General features: G+C 34.8%; 4 protein-coding genes across 5 annotated transcripts; 2 read left to right on the top strand and 2 right to left on the bottom strand.

Annotated features, from left to right (window-relative positions):
- The first annotated feature begins 201 nt into the window (after positions 1-201).
- On the top strand, positions 202-2,491 carry LOC114169073 (putative pentatricopeptide repeat-containing protein At3g08820). The gene has a single exon (XM_028054092.1). It carries the CDS (start codon positions 225-227, stop codon positions 2,277-2,279), a length of 2,055 nt encoding a protein of 684 aa, XP_027909893.1. The 5' UTR covers positions 202-224; the 3' UTR covers positions 2,280-2,491.
- Positions 2,492-3,028: 537 nt separating this feature from the next.
- Positions 3,029-10,359, bottom strand: LOC114168554 (chaperone protein dnaJ GFA2, mitochondrial-like). Of its 2 annotated transcripts, none has more exons than XM_028053428.1 (18): positions 10,083-10,359; positions 9,929-10,001; positions 9,542-9,628; positions 9,282-9,364; positions 8,091-8,174; positions 7,935-7,973; positions 7,253-7,345; positions 6,804-6,854; positions 6,628-6,715; positions 6,428-6,492; positions 6,267-6,341; positions 5,896-5,968; positions 4,538-4,629; positions 4,371-4,442; positions 3,987-4,043; positions 3,851-3,899; positions 3,606-3,672; positions 3,029-3,485 (listed from the first exon to the last, which is right to left on the bottom strand). In XM_028053428.1, the coding sequence occupies exons 1-18, from the start codon at positions 10,152-10,154 to the stop codon at positions 3,389-3,391; spliced, it is 1,317 nt and encodes a 438-aa protein (XP_027909229.1). In that variant the 5' UTR covers positions 10,155-10,359; the 3' UTR covers positions 3,029-3,388. The 2 variants fall into 2 exon arrangements, with proteins under 2 accessions (XP_027909229.1, XP_027909228.1); XM_028053427.1 differs by having other exon boundaries at positions 9,911-10,001; positions 10,083-10,358.
- Positions 10,360-11,751: 1,392 nt separating this feature from the next.
- Positions 11,752-15,737, top strand: LOC114168986 (FT-interacting protein 1-like). Its single transcript, XM_028053990.1, has one exon. It carries the CDS (start codon positions 12,089-12,091, stop codon positions 15,596-15,598), a length of 3,510 nt encoding a protein of 1,169 aa, XP_027909791.1. The 5' UTR covers positions 11,752-12,088; the 3' UTR covers positions 15,599-15,737.
- Positions 15,738-18,293: 2,556 nt separating this feature from the next.
- LOC114169624 (O-fucosyltransferase 20-like) lies at positions 18,294-21,503 on the bottom strand. Its single transcript, XM_028054859.1, has 6 exons — positions 20,750-21,503; positions 20,365-20,530; positions 20,082-20,171; positions 19,646-19,929; positions 19,213-19,471; positions 18,294-18,938 (listed from the first exon to the last, which is right to left on the bottom strand). Exons 1-6 carry the CDS (start codon positions 21,412-21,414, stop codon positions 18,720-18,722), a joined length of 1,683 nt encoding a protein of 560 aa, XP_027910660.1. The 5' UTR covers positions 21,415-21,503; the 3' UTR covers positions 18,294-18,719.
- Positions 21,504-21,624: the final 121 nt, after the last annotated feature.

Raw genomic sequence — 21,624 nt, 5'->3', positions numbered from 1 at the left:
AAAAAGATCTAAATTGTAAAATAATAATGACAAAATATTGACATTTGTTCAAATTAAAATTGAAGAATAAAAGAATATATCCGACTAAAATTTAAGAAGAAAAAAAGACACGCATAGGTTACACACAAAATTACTTTTTTTTTTCAAGTTTTTAAGAGTTAATTTACTAAAATCTTAAAAAAAGATAAAACAAAAGAACTACGTGAACGCATGCAGAACCGAAAATGAACACGACCATGAACATGAACGTGGCCTCGGAGCTAAAGAAGTGTTTGGTTTCTGGCTGTCGGTCGTTGCAGAAAGTGAAGCAATGCCATTGTCGCCTTCTCCGACTTGGTCTCAACCACGACACCTTTCTCATCAACACCCTCTTGCGCACTTCCCTCAACCTCCGCGCCACGCAATACGCCACCGTCGTTTTCGCCCAAACGCCGCACCCCAACATCTTCCTCTACAACGCAGTCATCCGCGGCCTCGTCTCCAACGATGCCTTTCACGACGCCGTTTCGCTATACGCTTCTATGCGCCAGCGCAGCACCGTTGTCCCCGACAACTTCACCTTCCCCTTCGTCCTCAAAGCCTGCGCCAGGCTCAAAAACACCCACCTGGGTCTCACCCTTCACTCTCTCGTTATCAAAACCGGGTTCGAAAGGGACGTGTTTGTTAACACCGGCCTCGTTTGTTTCTACTCCAAAAACGGGTTTTTGAGTCATGCTCGCGGGGTGTTTGATGAAATTCCTGACAAGAATGTTGTGTCTTGGACTGCCATCATTTGTGGGTACATTGAGTTTGGTTATTGTGAGGAGGCTGTTGGGTTGTTTAGAGGATTGCTGGAAATGGGTGTGAGGCCGGATAATTTTACGTTGGTTCGGGTTTTATATGCGTGTTCGAGAACGGGGGACTTGGCTAGTGGACGGTGGATTGATGGGTATATGAGGGAGAATGGGTTTTGTGGGAATGTGTTTGTGGCAACCTCTTTGGTTGATATGTACACGAAGTGCGGGAGTATGGAGGAAGCACAGAGAGTGTTTGATGGGATGGTGGAGAGGGATGTTGTGTGTTGGAGTGCCTTGATTCAGGGGTATGCTGCTAATGGGATGCCAAAGAAAGCGCTTGAGGTGTTTTTCGAGATGCAGAAGGAGAATGTGAGGCCGGATTGTTATGCCATGGTGGGGTTTCTTTCTGCATGTGCGAGGCTGGGGGCGTTGGAGTTGGGGGATTGGGCTAGGGGTTTGGTAGATGGCGATGAGTTCCTGTGTAATCCTGTGTTGGGTACTGCATTGATTGACTTCTATGCCAAATGTGGAAGTGTGGGGCGGGCAGTGGAGGTTTTTAAGAGTATGAGGAGGAAGGATCGTGTGGTGTTCAATGCTGTTATTTCTGGGCTGGCTATGTGTGGACATGTTGGGGCTGCCTTTGGGGTGTTCAGCCAAATGGGAAAGGTTGGAATGCAGCCTGATGGGAACACTTTTGTTGGTTTGCTCTGTGGGTGTACTCATGCTGGTTTGGTTGATGATGGTCGGCGTTATTTTAGTCACATGAGTTGTGTTTTTGATGTGACTCCTACTATAGAGCATTATGGATGCATGGTGGATCTTTTGGCTCGTGCAGGTTTGTTGGTTGAGGCACGGGATTTGATCAAGAGTATGCCGATGAAGGCGAATGCTATTGTTTGGGGAGCACTGTTGGGAGGATGTAGGTTACACAAGGATACCCAATTGGCTGAACAAGTGTTGATGCAGCTCATTGAGTTAGAACCGTGGAATTCAGGACATTATGTTCTCTTATCGAATATATATTCAGCGAGCCGTCGATGGGATGAAGCAGAAAAAATCAGGTCAAGTTTGAGTGAGAAAGGGATGCAGAAATTACCTGGGTGTAGTTGGGTTGAAGTTGATGGGGTTGTTCACGAATTCCGTGTAGGAGACACTTCCCATCCTTTAACACACAAGATATATGAAAAACTTGAAAGTTTATTTAAGGACTTGAGAGAAGCTGGCTATAGTCCAACCACTGAGTTTGTGCTCTTTGATGTAGAAGAGGAGGAGAAGGAGTACTTCCTGGGCTGTCATAGTGAGAAGTTAGCAGTTGCGTTTGCACTGATCAGTACCAGTGTCAAAGATGTGATTCGTGTTGTTAAAAACCTTCGTGTATGCGGTGATTGTCATGAAGCTATAAAACTTGTTTCAAAAGTTACAGAGAGAGAGATTGTTATTAGAGATAATAATAGATTTCATCATTTCAGTGAAGGATCATGCTCTTGTCGGGATTATTGGTAAAAAAATTATATATTTATTCTGAGATGTGAAGAGACATTTTGAATTTACTCCCACAAAATTTAAAACGAAATTACATGGAGACGATAGGAAATGTATTTTGCAAATTAAACTTCGGATAGTGAATGTTTATTCACTTGTAAGCTTGATTTTTCATATTATATTGGACTCGGAATCTTCCTTCCCTTGTAGAAAAAATGATCCATTATAGTATATGTGAGACTTGTTACTTTTTATAAATGCTTAGCTTGAAGAAAATGCATTGATTTTTTTTGTTATTCAGTTACCAATTTATCCTTGTTTTTACACACTTCTATTATCAAGACATTTGTAATTAATTTATATACATTTATGCTATTCATTTCCCTTTTTGTAACTTCTTGTGTATTTCTACTATAAAAGTATATAAAATATTTTTAATACTCCACTAGTTATTTCTATTTTTGCTACTTTAAACTACTATTTATATTCCCGTCTTTAATTATTTCCTATTTAACCATTTTATTTTCTGGTTTCATACTATTTCCAATTATTTATAATCTCTCTACTAGCTTTCATTATTAATTTATTAAGTCTATTTGTACATTTTATGTTGATAATCTTGAACATTTTAAAGGAGTATTTTGGTTTTTCTGTTGAGAATCCCCAGATAAACATTTAAGCAAAAACTTCCAATTATAGCTTCTCACAAAATGTACATAGGACATGTACCACTGAATGTAAAAACAAATAGAGATAAGTTATAAGTAATGTTCTCGAAAATGATACTTTTAGATTAGGTAGCATATCAATCCGAGACCCAGTAAAGGCTAGTTTAACCATTATGGTACAAAAAGAATGACAGTATGTGACTTGCACACCTGTTAAAAGAAAAATATGTACAAAATTGACTACAATTCCATTGATGTATAGGCCCAAGGGAAATTATCTTCTAAATACTAACCTTTCAAATTTGGATTGTGATCTTATGACAAAAATATTACATACACTATGTGGATGACAAAGAAAAAAAAAACTTTAATGCTCCTACAAAATTTCTAATAGCAGGTGGGTTCCCACCCAGTTGAGCATGACTTTGCCATAAACAAATAGTGGAGATTCTGCAGATATTTTCAACCAGAAGCTGAAGCACTTCTCCGTTTATCAAATTCCTCTTGCTCTTCCTTGGCAAACTCTTCAATCAACTCTCGTTGTCTCTGAGTCAGGTTTCTGTAATAACATTTCAAATACAGAAGTTTTATATGCTAAGCATCATCTATCATAGAACCTAAACACGGAGTACAAAGCACATTGAAAATGATACAATAAAATATGTAATGAGACACTCACGTTGGGATATTGACATTAAAATGAACATATTGATCACCAAATGTGTAAGAATTTTTTGTCTTGATCCCTGTTAAAAGAATAAACAAAGATTAGAATGATGAAAGAAATGTGCTTAATGGCTTATACTAGAAGGCCTTTAAGAATTCATGCAGCATGATGTCCATACATTTCCAAATGAATTGACAAATTGTATAAAAAATTAACAAAAATTCACCGATTTCGGAAAAGGGTATTAAATTGCTTACCTTTCTTTTTCAAAACCACTTTCTGACCAGGTTGGGTGCCTGGGCGAACCTGCCAAACAAGACCCATGAATCAAACTTCCCCAGTTACTGAAAGTGCCATAAGAAATAATATTATGTACTGTGATATAATACTAACCTTAAGTACAACTTCTCCAGTAAGAGTCGGGACTTGAATAGTTCCCCCCAAAATCGCCTGAAACCCGTGCATACCAAATTTCAAGTATTTAGTTTAATTACAATAAATCTCTAAAAGCAACATAAACATGTAACAAGATGTTGGAGATCCAAAATATTGACAATAAACTTCCACCACCACTACTACTGCTATCTTTCATAAATGAAACATATGTCAGCCCACACTCTCTTAGGGGCCTCAGTGGATGTAGTATAAACAACTATGTTGCTTCCAGACAATTATAAATCATCCAGTTAAAAACAGACACAAGTGGATCGTGAGAAAGCTTAACCAGATAACTGCACAAAATATTGCTGAGAGAATTTCTTCGTGATCGATAATTACCTGAGTGATACTTAAAACAGCATCTACGTGAATATCAGATCCTTCTCTGCGAAAAACAGGGTCTTCTCTAACCTGAAAAAAAGAAAAACAGAAATAAAAATGCTGATCTTAAAAGTATTAACAATTTAAAAAGCGACTTCCAACTTCCAAGCTATTGAATTAATTACCTTGATAGTAACATAGAGATCACCATGATGATCTCTATCAGGATCTGCTCCACCGCCTCCGAAAACCTTTATGGTCTCATTGGTGTCTATCCCTGAAATGTTAAAAACAAAATTACTCAATATATTAAGAAATAAGAGAAGGGATGTGCATACATATAGCAAGGAGTAGATTAGAGTTGGCACATGGATGGATTATAACACATTGGATGAATATGGTCCACTGATGCATTAAAAATTCAATTAATTTAATACTAAAAGTCCATTCAATCCATCCATTAACATTTATTTATGGAAGGATATCCAATCCCTCCACAAAAATGATATTTTATAAAATTATTCTCAGTGGTTTAAACTTAATCTTACAAAATCAGCTTGTAATGTAAAGAATGTCTCTACTTATATATTGTATTTTAAAATATTCTTCCTTTCTCTCTTACTTCTACACAATTTGTATGTTCTCCCAATGCTAAGTTGGTTTCATGATCAGTGGATTCGCTGTGCGGTTGTGTTACGTTATGGAAGAAAAAAATATTAAGGGAAATCCATTGCTGAACTAGATGCATATTTGAATGATCAATCATATGGCAAGGTCCAGGGAGAACCTCTCCAATATGAGATGGTTTACAATATCATTGCCAATTCTGACTATTTTAATTTTTCATTAGGGAGATTTAGGCTGCAAGTTTGTATAACGATTTCAATATTAACAAGTGCCAAAGTTTATGGTATTATGGGTGCAGAGAAGACCATAGATATGTAAAATACTGAAGTTGACTGAGTTTAATAATTTAAGTGGACTTTTGTCATCAATTTCCTTGATCAAATGTTGCATCCATACTCCATTAATATATCATGACAAATGAATATCACGTATAGAAGTGTATCAATTTGGGCACTTCAATTTGTAAATTGTAAAATAGTATACAAAATAGAGAGATAGAGATGAGGGGGAGTGTGAAAGAGAGAGGCTAGCATTTTTTAATTTTTTTTTATCCAATGGATTTTACTTTTTTATTTAATAAAATCTATGGATATTGAAAAATTACAAATTAACTATTACCCATCGATATAAAATTAAATGGATGTATAGGAAACCATTTGGTTAGCAATGGATAGGATAGATTTACCTATAGACCAATAATAGATAAAATGAATTATTTTGTCAGTCCTGGCAGAGGTTGAACCAAAATTTGTAAAACTCTTCAACTTTAGTATCTTAATGAAATTATTTAAAATTTAGGGCTTCCCAGCTTTAATCAGACATTAAGTATCTTTTCTACTGCATGCTGTTATTATTATGATTATTATGTTTACGTATCTAGCAGTAACATTTTATAAAAAATTTAAATAACAATTACCAGGCATAATATCCAACTTGACCGACTTCGTTCCTTTGACAACCTTCTGACCCCTGCAAGACTTGCAGAAATTCTGATATCGACAACAAACATATTATCACAATTTTGTAATCCGTATGAAAAACCATCATATCATAGCCTTATGTGGATAAAGCAGGGAAAGGGCTAGTAGAAGGATAACTTCAGATGTAGAATTTTCCCAAGCAGCAACAATATAATTAACATGAATAAAAAGGTTATGTGGATCACACTATCATTGAAACTCCATCCATCATATTGTCTAAACTGTAGTGCAAAAGATGAAAAAAAAATATAAAAAAGAAAAAAGACTTAATACTACAAAGGAAAAGGAGGGGTTATATACACCATACCGATACAATTTTTCCAGTTCCCTTGCAGGTACCACAGGTACTCTCCATTCTGAATATGCCGGCTTGTACAAATAACTGAATGTTTCCAAAATTATCAATTTAATAACACTTTGCTGACTTAAAAATTATAAAAAGAAAGTTATTTTCGAGATAATACTGACCACTCCTGATCCTTTACATCGCTTACAAGTTTCAGGTCTTGTACCAGGAGGAACACCACTCCCACCTGCAATAGTTCATTATGCAAAAGGTTTGTGGCTGAGAAATTCATTCCAGGTGCATTGACTTGACAAAATACAAATCAATATGAAAACAGTATAGTAGAGACAGATAACTGTTTGGAGCTTGTTAATAAATGTACCACAAGAATTACAAAGCATATCTGTTTCAAATGTTATAGTTTTGGTGCACCCTTGTACAGCTTCCATAAAAGATAGCTCAACAAAAGTCTGAAAATGAAAAAGAAATTATTTAGATGACTTTGGTCAAACAACTCCTTAGCATACTTAGAAGTGTCTACATATGAACAAAACTAACCTTCACATCCTCTCCACCAATATTCTGATGGAAGAAGCTCTTTACAAAATCCTGTTCACCATTGAGAATTGGAAAAAAAAAAAACAATTAGATTTCAAATGTGGAATGAATGCCACATGAAAGTCCATAGGCATTTATATTTAATCAAACACTACATAATTACAAAATTAGAAATTTCAGGATAAAAGAAACTGATGCATTATCAACCATCAATTAAAAGGAAAATTTTGACTAAATTTTATAATATACATTTTTGTCTGAATGCTTAATAAATCTATTGTGTAGATTTTACAATTGAAATGAGATAATAATGACATTTTCTTATTACTGTGAAGTTTGAATGTAATCACATAGTTCAACAACAATGCAGGGCAACAAAACAATGAAAGAAGTATCCCTAGAAGACACCATTAATAAAATAAAAAGGGAAGAAACTACCAAGTCCTTACATGATCACGGAATATCTGCTCGAAGGGATTGAAGCCACCCTCACCACCACCGAAACCAGTGCTTTGTTGGTTTACATAAGCATCATGACCAAGCTAGATATTTATATTAAAAGTGAATCAAATGAATAATCCATTCAACAATTTGAAAATACTCATTTAAGTAACAAACATGCACACGAAGTATGAGTTGTACTAAACCATGAACTAAACCTAAATTTTTACTGGTATAAAATATGAAATGCTAAAGCCATAAACACTACTGGAAATGTAAGCAAAAGTTTCCTAGTGAGTACAGACACTACAAAATGAATGTTGTCTAGATTTAGATTTTTACAAGATATTAACTCAGCAAATGACCACATTCTCAGCTCTTTTAGAAATATCATCACTGTACACCAAGAAAAAATACCAAGGATAAGAGAATATTCATTATATTCCAACACAAATGTGCATGTTACCCACTCCTTTCCTCAATTTTTTCTTCGTAAGTATCCTTAAGCAATTTTCTAATTCTCCATGAAGCAGAATTCCACTGTCTGAATATTCCAATTCCCTCTTCTTCTTATTGCACTAAAGTTCATGTAAATTCATTCATCTTACAATGTATCCCAACTTAATGAACAATAGGTAACGGAAAAATTGAGAGCAGAAGAACTAAAAAGTAGTGGGGGAAATGCTAAACCTGATCATACTGTTGTCGCCTTTCCTCGTCCTTTAAAACCTACCACACAAGAAAAAAGACAACAAATAAGCAGTGAGCCAATTTAGTATTTGAAAATTTCAAATAGACCTCTGGCGGTACAAACGAAAAATGAGAACAAAAGCAGCAAGAATCCACCTCATATGCTATCGAGACTTCTTGAAACTTCTTTTCGGCTTCGGGATCATCTTTGTTTGTATCTGGATGGAGCCTTTTTGCAAGCTGCAAAGCATGAATAGACTTTAATAGAAAATAAGAATATACATACTATCATTTAGAAAGGTAATTCCTATGCTGGCTAATCGTTTTTGATGACTTCATGTCAAAGTACAAAGATGAGAGAAAAGTAAGGATGAACTGAAGTACTTTCACAATTATGAAGCACAATATAAAATTGCATATTTAGATTATTAGAAAAACATATAAAACAAAATAACAACAATAGCCTCATTATCGTGTGACAGATCAATATGTAAATTGATGTAGACCTCTCCTTATAGGAAAGTCCTTACAAACTCTTGCACCAGTAATTACCACATTATAGTAGTCTTGTACAGCCTAGATCAGATATAAGGAACATGGACATCTTTCTTTTCCAAAATCTTAAACAATACGTCTCATGACACTTGATCATAGACTTTTTCCAAGTAAAAAACATGTAATTCCCTTTCTTTACTTTCATACCTTTCCATGAGCCTCCGCAGAAGATAAATATCTTTTGTTGTAGATCATCTTAACAAAAATGCAAATTGATTCACCACAATCCAAGTCTCTTTTTTAATGAAACACTATTTTCCCTTTATTTCATAGTGCCTCATAAGTTTTATCTCTTTGTAAGGTGTACAGTTTTGAATATCTCACTTGTTCGTACATATCAGAACCAAAATATTCATCCTCCATTCATACATTTCTGTAAATCTCATAATTGTTTACACATGTTCAAGCGTCAATACAGCTCAAACTGAAATTTTGTTCTAGTAAGCCAAAATTTTCTCAACCTCAAGTTTCTAACCCTTCCATATTACAAATTCTAATCTATCGTTGAAAAAATTTACCAATCTCTTCCTCATCCACTCCACTCCACCACCAAGATTCTTCCTCTTCATTTCACCTAAGATTACTTCGCATGTGTAACTAGGAAGTGGATCAGACAACTATCTATTTTTTTCTATTCTACCATCGTATTTCTTACCTATCTATTTTATTCGTCATCCAAACAAATCATCAACAAATTGATAAAGTTTAACCATGAAATGGATAAGATAACAAAAATCCAAATATTTCAGTACATAAAGTCATGGGTATTGACAATGGCAAGGGAAAACTTACCCCATAGTAAGCTTTCTTTATTTCGGAAGAACTTGCGTTCTTACTCACACCAAGAATATCATAATAGTCTCTTGCCAAAAATGCTGTAATAGAATTTGGGGAAAACAAACTGGTCACCAACATGCATGAGACAACTAACAAGTATGCATTCGGAAGCAAAGAGAGTACTGAATTGAGTGAAAGGTAAACAAACTTGAAACTCCTTCTGTAATAGCAAAAATCAAGTCAAAGTATATGATGTACAATTTTAAAATTTATACCTGAGCCATGAATTAATCTAGATGCCTCCCAATATTTATTTGCAGAGCCCAATAGTAACCATTTCTTCAAATTAACCCCACCTCCAACTGCAAACGGATAAAGAGGAGCAGGTGAGCATAAACAACAATTGAAAAGTATGTAACACTTAAATTAGACTCAACATTACAACAAAACAAGATATGGACCTGTATTCAATTCATTAAGCAATTTATGAACTTACATAAAATCAAATAACCATATAACCAAATAACATAACCAAAAATGAAAAATTTGAAACTAGACAAAAATTCACAATTTGCTTAGTTTCCCAAACAGTTACACAATGAAAAGGGAAATAAATAAAATAAAAGAGTTTATTTAACACACACCATTAGATGCAAAAGTACCAGTAACTCTGGATGGATTGAAAGGCCCAGAGTTCAGTGTCCTATAACCCCTTTGGAACACTGCTTGATAAACCTGCAAATGAGAATTTCCATCACAATTGGAAGACCATATTTCATAGAAGCACCCAGAAAATGAATTTGAAAAGATGCGTACAGAATTGTTGGCACCACAGGAAGATCGACGAGCAAGGCGATTAATGAGAGTGACGCCATGTGAGCGAACCATTTGGATAATGAGAGGGAGAAACTAAGAAGGCCAATCAAAAGGGGTTTTGGGAATTGGGGGAATTAAACCCTAGATAAACCCTAAATTGAGGGATTTGATGTGGAAGGTTCTGGTAAGAGCAGGAAGAGAGGGGAGATGAACAGAACTGACAAGACCAACGGCTCCTAAGTTGATGGAACTCTTGTGACTGTGTGGTTCCTGACCGTACAAGTGTTTGGCTGGGGATTTATTAAATTATAAAATAATTCTATTAAAATAAGTATAAAAATGAACAATTTATCCAATTTTTTATTATTAATTATTTTATTATAAATAATTCTTTGAATTTGAAAAAGGTAATTATTAAAAAAATAAAATAGTGAAATAATTATTTTAAATTATAAAATAATTAAAGTTAAATTAATGTCGTGATTTAAAGAAATAAAAATAAAAATGTAATTATTTTAATTTAAAATAAAAATTACTTAAAAGATAAAATTAAAATATGTTCGAAAAAAAGGCAAATATTTTTTTATATATAAATATAGGTATAATATATTTTAAGTAATTCATCATTATTAAGATTATTAGTTTAACCAATAATCAAAATATATTTATTTATCTAAAATTATAATATTTTTCACAATCATGTTTAAAAATTATGAAAATATTTAAATATAGTAATTTTTTAACATTTTAAAAAAAATCAAATAATAATTAAAAATAATAAATATGATTCCTTAAAGATGGTATTTTGGTAGATATTTATCAAGTCATCATCACGTTGATGTAATGTTAATTTAATAAAAAGGACACATTCATTCTTCTTAATAAATATTAAATATTGAATAAAAAAATGAGAAAAAAACATTAAACAATTATTACAAATACGAAAAATAATAAAATATTTCTTTCAATTTAAGAAATTACTCATTTTTTCCGATTATCATTAGATAAGTACCCACTTCTAAATTATTTTCTTTTGTTCTAGCTTTATTTAGAAGACTGGAGTAATTAATTATTTTGACTAATTATTACCTCCTTGATTTTTCCACGTAAAACTTGCATGGAATATAGAATCACAAATTTCAACAATGAAAAAAAGTGTGTTAAAAATTTATTCTTAATTAACACTCCTCAAATACCATTATAATTTATAGTACTCAATCTTTTAAAAAGAGAAGGAGAATGAAGCACAAGAAAAGTATCATAGTAATTATCCTTTGTTTTCTTGCAGCTTCAGCTATGCCTTTTCTGCTACTTTTCTTCACTTTTTCTTCACTTAGACATTGCTGCACATTCAAGAAAGCAATTATCCTCAAAATTCCATACACAGTAACCAAGTAACTAATACACTCACACACAGAAAGTTCAGATTCATCTTTTGCTTTATCAGTAAGTTAAGAATCATACAAATTTTCATTGTTGTCTCATTAAACAGTGATGTTAAAATTACATACACAGTTCATATTTTATACTTTTAACCGTTACATTTTAAAAATTTCATGCATTTCACCAATCCATTAAATATGTAACAACATCATGATAAATAATACACACACAAAATTTGTGTAGTAAAATTTGAAGTAGTGATTATATTGTTGAAGAACTAGCATAGAATTACAAGAACCTTCAGACCAGAAGAATGATCCTGGCTTTAAGTTAGATCAATCAGAAGCTTTCTCATTCTTTTCTGCTTTCTCATGCAGCTTCTCAATGAAATTATTCCTTGCTTAACCAAAAGTGAAGCAAGAACTTGTGAGAAGCAGGAAAGTGAAAGAACCATAACATAACTCTGTTGTTTTCTTTTGCAAGAAACTGGTTACTTTGCATAGCAAGAACTTTTGCATTCTTAACAAGTAGAACTTCTCTGGTTCAGAATCGAATTTCCTGCTACTTTGGCAAGCCACCTAGCTGCAACTACTTGTGGAGTGAGGCTAGAAAGAAAAAGGGACATGAAACTGGTTGTGGAGGTTATTAATGCTCATGATCTTATGCCAAAAGATGGTGAAGGATCAGCCAGTCCCTTTGTGGAAGTAGACTTTGAAAACCAGCTTAGCAGAACCAGAACTGTCCCAAAGAACCTTAACCCCACATGGAACCAAAAACTACTCTTCCATTTGGATGCAACAAAACCTTACCATCGCCAAACCATTGAAATATCTGTCTACAACGAGAGGAGAGTTACCCCAGGTAGAAACTTCCTTGGAAGGGTGAGAATTCCTTGCTCCAACATTGTCAAGGAAGGTGAAGAAGTGTATCAGATTTTCCCACTTGAAAAGAAATGGTTTCTGTCACCAGTTAAGGGTGAGATTGGACTTAAAATATACATTGCATCAGACTCCACAAACTCCAAACCAAAACCTCTTGTTTTCTCTTCAGAACTAGAAAAACTCCCACCTTCTACTCCACTCCAAGCACCAGAATCAACAACTAGTACTACCCTTCCTCCTCCTCCTATTACTCCTTCACACAGAACAACATCAGAAGCTGATTCCATTGAAGATCTTCCAGCATTTGACACCCCAAAATCAAGTATAGAAGAAGCAGAAGTATATTCTGGTGCACAGGTTCGGTCTAGTGGTGTTGATATCGATCCAGAGCTAAAGAAAGAAAGCAGAGAAGCTGTGCCAGAGACAACTCAACAACTAGACAAGCATCAAGTTCTTCAGCCGCAGACGATTTCAGTACAGAGAAGACCACCAGGTACTTCATCTGCCATGCATTCAGTTGATCCTCAAGTCCAATCTAGTCATCATCATGAAAACTATAACCACAATGACACCAATCCACAGCCTAGGATTTCAATAAAGAGGCGACCTCAAGCACAAGGTACTCCTTTCACAATGAATCCACAAATCCAACCAAGCCATGGTGAAGGCTACAATCACAATGACACCAACCAGAAGCCAAGAATTTCAATCAAGAGACGAACGCGAGGACCCTTTAATCCACAAGTCCATGCTAGCCATGATGAGGCCTACAACCTCATGGGAACCAATCCACAACAGCCAAGAATATTAGTAGAGAGACAACCTCAGAATACTCCACTCACCACACACCAAGTTAGTCCCCAACCCCAACCCCAACCCCAAGTCCATACTAGCCATGATGAAAACTACAATCTCAGTGACACCAACGCACGTCACGGAGAAAGGTGGCCAAGTGGTGGAACTTATGGCAGAAGAGGGTGGATGAGTGGTGGTGGTGGTGACAGATTCACTAGTACATTTGACCTTGTTGAGCAGATGTATTATCTGTATGTTCGTGTGGTGAAGGCCAAAGATCTTCCTCCAAGCACCATCACCTCAAGCTGTGATCCTTATGTGGAAGTGAAGCTGGGGAACTACAGGGGAAGAACAAAGCACTTCGATAGGAAACTGAACCCGGAGTGGAACCAAGTGTTTGCTTTCTCCAAAGACCGCATTCAGTCTTCTGTTTTAGAAGTCTTTGTGAAAGATAAAGCAATGATGGGGAGAGATGAGTATCTTGGAAGGGTGGTTTTTGACCTCAATGAGGTTCCAACAAGAGTTCCACCAGATAGTCCACTGGCTCCTCAGTGGTATCGGCTTGAGGACTGGCGCGAAGAAGGCAAGGTGAGGGGTGACATCATGCTTGCAGTTTGGATGGGAACACAAGCTGATGAGGCTTTCTCAGATGCTTGGCATTCTGATGCTGCCACTGTCTATGGAGAGGGTGTTTTCAACATCAGATCAAAGGTTTACATGTCACCAAAACTGTGGTATCTCAGAGTGAATGTGATTGAAGCTCAAGATGTAATACCGGGTGACAGAAACAGATTACCTGAGGTTTTTGTGAAAGCTCAAGTGGGGTGCCAAGTACTAACAACCAAGATATGCCCCACAAGAACAACCACCCCATTTTGGAATGAAGATTTGATTTTTGTAGCCTGTGAGCCATTTGAGGAGCAGTTAACAATCACTGTGGAGGATCGTGTGCACCCTTCAAAAGATGAGGTACTTGGGAAGATAAGCCTACCAATGACCCTCTTTGAGAAGCGTTTAGACCAAAGGCCTGTTCATTCCCGCTGGTTCAGTCTGGAGAAATTTGGCTTTGGAATGATAGAAGGTGATAGAAGAAATGAGCTCAAGTTTTCAAGCAGGATTCACATGAGAATTTGCCTTGAAGGTGGATACCATGTTCTTGATGAGTCCACTTTGTATAGCAGTGATCAGAGACCAACAGCGAGACAACTATGGAAGCAACCAATTGGGATACTCGAAGTAGGCATCTTAGGAGCTCAAGGGCTTCTCCCAATGAAGATGAGGGATGGAAGAGGCAGCACTGATGCATACTGTGTTGCCAAGTATGGTCAGAAATGGGTCAGAACAAGAACACTGCTTGACACTTTCAGTCCTAAATGGAATGAGCAATACACATGGGAGGTTTATGATCCTTGCACTGTGATAACATTGGGAGTTTTTGACAACTGCCATTTAGGTGGAGAAAAAGATACAGGTAGAGATTGTCGTATTGGAAAGGTAAGAATAAGGCTATCAACACTTGAAGCTAATAGAATCTACACCAATTCTCACCCTCTTCTTGTTCTACACCCACATGGGGTTAAGAAGATGGGAGAGCTTCAGTTATCAGTGAGGTTCACAGCACTCTCATTAGCTAACATAGTTCACATCTATGGCCAACCTTTGCTTCCAAAGATTCACTACTTGCACCCTTTCACAGTTAACCAAATAGACAACTTAAGGTACCAAGCAATGAACATTGTGGCTGCAAGGCTTGGCAGAGCCGAACCACCACTGAGGAAAGAGGTGGTGGAGTACATGCTGGATGTTGATTCCCATATGTGGAGCATGAGAAGAAGCAAGGCGAATTTCTTCCGCATCATGTCACTTTTCTCTGGTATGATCACAATGGGAAAGTGGTTCAGTGATGTTTGCCTGTGGAAGAACCATGTTACATCAATCCTAGTTCACATTCTCTTCCTTATACTGATATGGTACCCGGAATTGATCCTACCAACTGTGTTTCTATACATGTTCCTGATTGGTCTGTGGAACTACAGGTTCAGGCCAAGACAGCCTCCCCAAATGGATCCTAAACTCTCCTGGGCTGAAGCTGTTCATCCTGATGAACTAGATGAAGAGTTTGACACATTTCCAAGTTCAAGATCACAAGATGTTGTGAGAATGAGGTATGACAGGCTTAGAACTGTGGCAGGTAGGATTCAGACAGTTGTTGGGGACATAGCCACACAAGGGGAGAGGGTTCAGTCTCTGCTGAGTTGGAGAGACCCCAGAGCAACAAGCCTCTTTGTAGTGTTCAGCTTCTGTGCTGCTGTGATTCTCTATGCAACACCATTCAGAGTGGTGGCTCTGGTTTCAGGCTTGTACTTTTTGAGACATCCAAGGTTTAGGAGCAAGATGCCTTCGGTGCCAAGCAATTTCTTCAAGAGGCTCCCAGCTAGAACAGATAGTTTACTGTGATCTTGTTTTGCAAAGTTTTCGGTTCTTGTAATACATAGTTGTTGTTGTTATACATAGTTACACACAGTTTGCAGTTTCTTCGTTTCCTGCTTTAGTAATAATATATCAGTGTTACTTCAGAATAACAATCGGTGCCTTGAAGTCCCACATCGCTAGAATGTGAGTTGTTAAACAAGTCAGGTTGCGATAGATTATCAATCACTTCATGTATAATAGTGTTTATCAAATTCTAACTATTATTTTAGTTTATGATGATGACTACAAAGTAAACTAAAATGGAAGTTGGAATTTGATTTTCGAAACACTAAATTCTGTAGTTGTTTTTCAGTTTTTTTAGAAAAAATAAATTTTGAAAAGCTATTTCAAATTAAAATTTTAATGATTAAAATAGTTAAGGTGATATTTGAAGTTTAACAAAAGAAAACGATTATTAACAATTAACAAAAGAAAACGATTATTAGTTAAGAAAACGATTAACAAAAGAAAAACTTTTTCCTAAATGAAAAGAATTTAAGTAACATTATTAACATTTTACTACTTGATTAAATGTTGTAATAATTTAAATAGTTTGATTAATTTAATTATATAATATTTAGAATAGCAAATTAAATTAAGTTGTAAATGATTATAGTGACATGTTATAATTATATATATTTTAAGTATAGCATTGTTTTTAAAATATGATATTCGTAAAGAAACTTTGTGCTTTAAAATAAACTACATTTTAAGATGACTGATTGTAAGAAATTTATTTGATAAAAAAAATAAGTTTAAATATTGATTTAAATTAATAATTTAAGTACATTTAAAATTAAACCTATTTATTAACTTAGTTATATAAAATATGAAATAATATATACATATTTAAGAAATTAATTTCATTGTAATATCTTATTTGCGATAGTTAATTGATGGAAAAAAACTATATATATATATATATATATATATATATATTTATTTATTTATTTATAATGAGTGTAGTAAATATTTTAAAATTGAATGAATAGATTTAATTTTGTTCTTATTATTTTGTGACGTTGAAGTAAATAATAAAGAAGTATTTAGAAAATATATAAAAATAAAATATTTCTGAAATGAAAAATAAATAGTATATTAATTGAAATTATTAATATTTTAATAATTTATTAAATATTGTAATGATCTAAATAATTTTATTAAGTTAATTATTTAATATATAGAATGACATATTAAGTTAAGTTGTGAAATGATTGTTAATAAAATGGCATATTCCAATTATATATTTGAAGTATTATAGTATTTTTTTTTAAAAAAATATGATTTCTTTTAATGAAAAAAATAGAAATTGAAATATTGATTTAAATAACTAATTTAAAAGTATATATAAGTAAATCTATTTATTAACTTAACTATGTAAATCATGGAATAATATATACATATCTTAAAAGTAAAATTTATTATAATAGCTTATTTGCAACAGTTAACTGATTCAAGATATATTTTTTGTAATATCTTATTTGCAATACTTAATTAACGGAAGTATATAATTTTGTTGAGTTTAGTAAACATTTTAAAACTGAATAAATATATATAATTTTGTTTTTAATACATTTGTAACATTGAACTAAAATAATAAAGAAGCATTTAAAAAATAAAAAGAAAGAAAAAGCTGTCTAAAAAGAAACAGAAATGGTATATTGTTTTTTAATGGAAAACTGTGTTTTAAAATAAACAATATCTCAGGTCAGGTCCTTTGATTTTAAGAAAATTTTTTGATACTAAAAATTTAAAAGTTGAAGTTATAATTTAAATTAATGATAAGATAACAGTATAAATATGCATTTTCTATTTTTTTGTATATTAGCAAATATGTTTTAGTATTGAAATAATGCAAAATAAGATTTTAAAAAGAGTATGAGTAATCTTTGTTTAATTAAAACATAATAAATAAGTATGAATTAAATGTAGACTCTATCCTCCAATCTCCTATCTCAAGGGGAACAGCTGGTTCTCATCGATCACAGCTTTTTGCCACTAACAGCTGTACATTCTGAATCTCTGTCACTGCTTTTGTTCTTATTCTCACACTCAAAATACATTTCAAAATAATTAATTTCATTTCAGTTTCAAAAATCAATTAATCTCAGTTAAAATATATTTTTTTCTTTAAAAAATTGATAACATTAATGAAAAGTTCTAGTGAAATTAGCTGCATAATTACAATGGTTTTGACCCAGATTCTTTGAAATTTGACAATTCTAGGAACAAAGACAGATAACCTAATTTGATGTTATTTAATGTAGTTCACATCAATATCCTATTTCTGAGGATAATGGTTCCAAATGGCACCCTAATCCTATCTTTAGAATAAATCAAACTGATAACCTTCTGCTTCAGATAATAATAATATCAAAGAAATTTTGTCTTATTCCTGGATAACAATTGATTTATTTAATTAATACCTTGATTGATACATTTACCAGATAAATGTCATCCCCACCAATCTCAATCTGGTAATAATACATATACAAGGTTTTATGTTCTCAGAAATTGCAAGTGTGCCATAAACTGAATATTAAATTAAACCTGATCTGATATAAGCCAAATCTTTAACCTTTGTTATGCTTTGAAAGGGAAACAAACACAAACATGGTATGGTGGTAATAAATGGAGTGCTAATTTTTTTATGGTTAACACACAAGACCCTGTTCAATTATTCAATCACTGGTTCAGTTTCTTGCATAAGGTGATCTAGAAAGAGCAAATAAATCCATCCAAAACTGGGAATTTATACTGATATGTACTACAAAGAATTGGGAATGTACTATACAAACTCTATAAAGAATCAAAGAATGATCTGTTCTATGCACTGATTGAGCCTATTATCAACTGATGAAAATCTACATTGCCTCACATAGTTGAATACATATTCTGTGTATTTAATGAATAATGTGAGGAAAACCTACAGGGACATGCATGCTTCACTTCATGCCTCTCAAGATGATGCTATCAAGAACTGTGGTTCCCATGGAACTGACCTCAAAATCATACTGATTGTCAAAACCAGCTTCCTTTCATGTTTGTGCATCCATTTGTACCAAAAGCTTGGTATGATATGTGCAATTAACTAGGATGAATGATGTTATGAGTCATTGCACATGCACTCAGGAATAGGATATTTAGTGACATCTCTTGCAGCCTTGCTAGTCCTGAGTTCTGGCTGACCTAATGAGTCTTGATGCAGTTCCTTGATGATTCTGTTGAACTCTTCTTCAGGGAGGGAAGAGTTCAGAAAATAGGGTAGCATATGTCTTTTGTTTGGTGTTATATATTTCTTGTGACCTGCATAAGCCCTGTGACCCTGAAATAACATAAAAGTTTCAAAAATTAGAAGCTGTCACATTGTTGTAATATATATAATGCAAACAAAACAACCATATATAGAACTTTCTTAAAGTAGAAGCTCTTTGAACCAGGAATCCAACTAGGGGACTGATTGAGTAAATTTCTCCATAAGCTATTTCTATCTTCTAGAGAAGTTTTTTCCTTTTAAATTTGTCTCCAATGAATGCTTCTAAAAAGGTTTAGCCAAACTTATTCTAGCTAAAGAAATGCTTGTTATAGTCTTACAATACCTGAATTGCATGGCCCATATTTCCTCCATGAGATGGCATGAAAACATCACTCTTCTCAGAGACTATGTAATCTATGGCAGCCATTAGGGAAGCTTTATTTGCAAATGGTTCTAGTTCTTCAGGTAATGCAAGATCTTCCTTGCTGTAAAGATTTTGAAACTCATTGATTAGTGGTTGCAGTGCCTCTTTACCACCTAATGGTTGTCCTCCAGCCCAGTAAATTCTTGCACTTTTTGGAGCTCCTAGAGCTTTAAGCAGCCTATAAGGAGAAAAAAGGATCAGAAAAGCTTCACACACTAACACTTTGAAGACACCTAAATCCTACTTGAACAAGGATTAAGGTCACACTAGTCACTTTTGTTGACAGAGATTAATAACTGATAAAAGCTTATCATGGTAGAAAAAAATCAAATGAAGGATTATTTATATCTACCTGGTAACCTCGACAGCATTTAAGGGACAGAGACCAGCCAGCTTCCTTTCATGGTATGTCATGTTTGATTTTGCAGTTAAGAGCTCAGGCCTATTTATCCTCTCAGTTTTTACAATCTCATCATACTCGGGACTCAAACCAGGTAGACAACCAGTTCTCACCCAGACATCCTTTTCCATCCGTAGATGAAGAGCAAGGTAAGGTCCCTTGCTTTTCATTCTCTCAGCAATGTTGTTACCAAGTTCCTGAACAGGCTTTGCAAACCTCAATGCATCAAAAGCAACCTGAAAAACAAGTGACAACATTCAGAATGTTTTTCTCTAGAGAAACTACCAAATGCCACTTTCATCTTTATATCCAAACATGCATATAAGGTATAAAGGAAGTTCCAAATTGTCTATCCCTCTTTATCATGAGAACATAGACTTTTTCATACCTTGCATCTAAGCTTCTGAAGATCAGGAGGAAGATCCTTTGACAGCCTCGAATCCAGTCCACGTAAAAGCAAGACACCTTCTCTGTTGAACTGCATAGGACAACAAGAATCATGTTAAACTCTTGTTCAACAAGAACACATTTGAGTAAAAGCATAGAAATGATAAACTCTTGTTCAACAAGGACAACAACACTTGTGTATAACACTGCAACAGTTATATTTCTATCAGAAATTTTAGTGATATCCACAGAAATGAACAAAAGTGGAGATAAAACAAACTTACTCTTCTGAGATAGTGTGACCGAATCCAACTGGGAGTGGCATGAGGAGGAGGGCTTCCCTCCACTGGCCTTGTCATTAGATGTGTTGATGGCAAAGCTGAAACCACCCTCACATCATTGGCAAGAACACTCTTGAAGTGCTCCAAATCAAATATATCAGCAAATTCACTGCAAAATGGAAACAAACCTCAGGTAAGGAAAAAGACTCTCTTGTGACATTTCCAAATAAGGAAAGAAATTAAACCAGTATCAAAAACTAGATTGAAACTGCACTTATGCTTTGTGGTCATCATTAAAATCTAATCCAAAAATGATAATCAACTCTTCATTTAACATGAAAGATCAATCAAGAAAGAGACCAGAACAAGAATCTGTATATCTTTTTACCTTTCATCTTCCCAAATGACATTGACTTGCAATATAGGAACAACCAAAGCAGCCCCAAGAATCCTAGCAATGACAACGGCATCAACAATCTGATTCCTCTGCTGATTCATCCCTCCAGAAACCACCACCATGAGGTACCTCCTCCGGTTCTTCACAACTCCCTCACTCTGCCTCCTATACTCCCGGCTGAAACCTAAGCAAGGTTTGTACCCTAACCCATCTGGCTGCTCCCAAAACTCACTCTTTTCAATCTCTTCACCAGTTTCCACCCCTCTCGGAACCTGTGCATGTAACTGCACACTGGTAATCAGAGGCTCAGAAACAGTGTCATCGCCACCATCCAAAACACCACTCTTCCGTGATAAAACTACTCCTCCGGGGAGGGATTTTGAGAAGCCTACTGAGGTTGCACAGGGGAAAGGAGAAAATGGGGTGGCCAGATTGAAGCCCAGCTTGAGCATGGTGAAGAAGGCGAGGAGAGAGAGAATGAAAAGGAACAATCTTGGCCTACCCCACTTGAAAAAGCTGAAGAATTTTGAATGTCTTGCACATTTCTTGGGAGATTCTAGCAAAGATTGAAGAGAAGAGGAAGATATGGAGTTGATGATCTGAGAAGGGACTGAAATGTAAGACAACTTCTTGGCATTGTTCTTGGACTTTGCCATGGCTTTCTTCTTCAAGATTCAATGCTTCTTTGATTGGTGAGTTTTTATAATAGCCTTGTTGTGATGTGTTGTTTGTTAATGGCTAAAATGGCTTTTTCTATTTCAATTATTTTCTAGAGAGAGAAACTATGGAGGAGAGAGAAGAGGCGGCGGGAACACCGAGTTTGTCTGACGACCAAAGGCAACGCGTAAATCAAAAAGTCGCTGCGG

The sequence above is a fragment of the Vigna unguiculata genome, chromosome 11, assembly GCF_004118075.2.
Source record: "Vigna unguiculata cultivar IT97K-499-35 chromosome 11, ASM411807v1, whole genome shotgun sequence".
Lineage (NCBI taxonomy): Eukaryota > Viridiplantae > Streptophyta > Magnoliopsida > Fabales > Fabaceae > Vigna > Vigna unguiculata.
The sequence above is the reverse complement of the archived record's forward strand: the minus strand, read 5'-3'. Positions and strand labels throughout refer to the sequence as shown.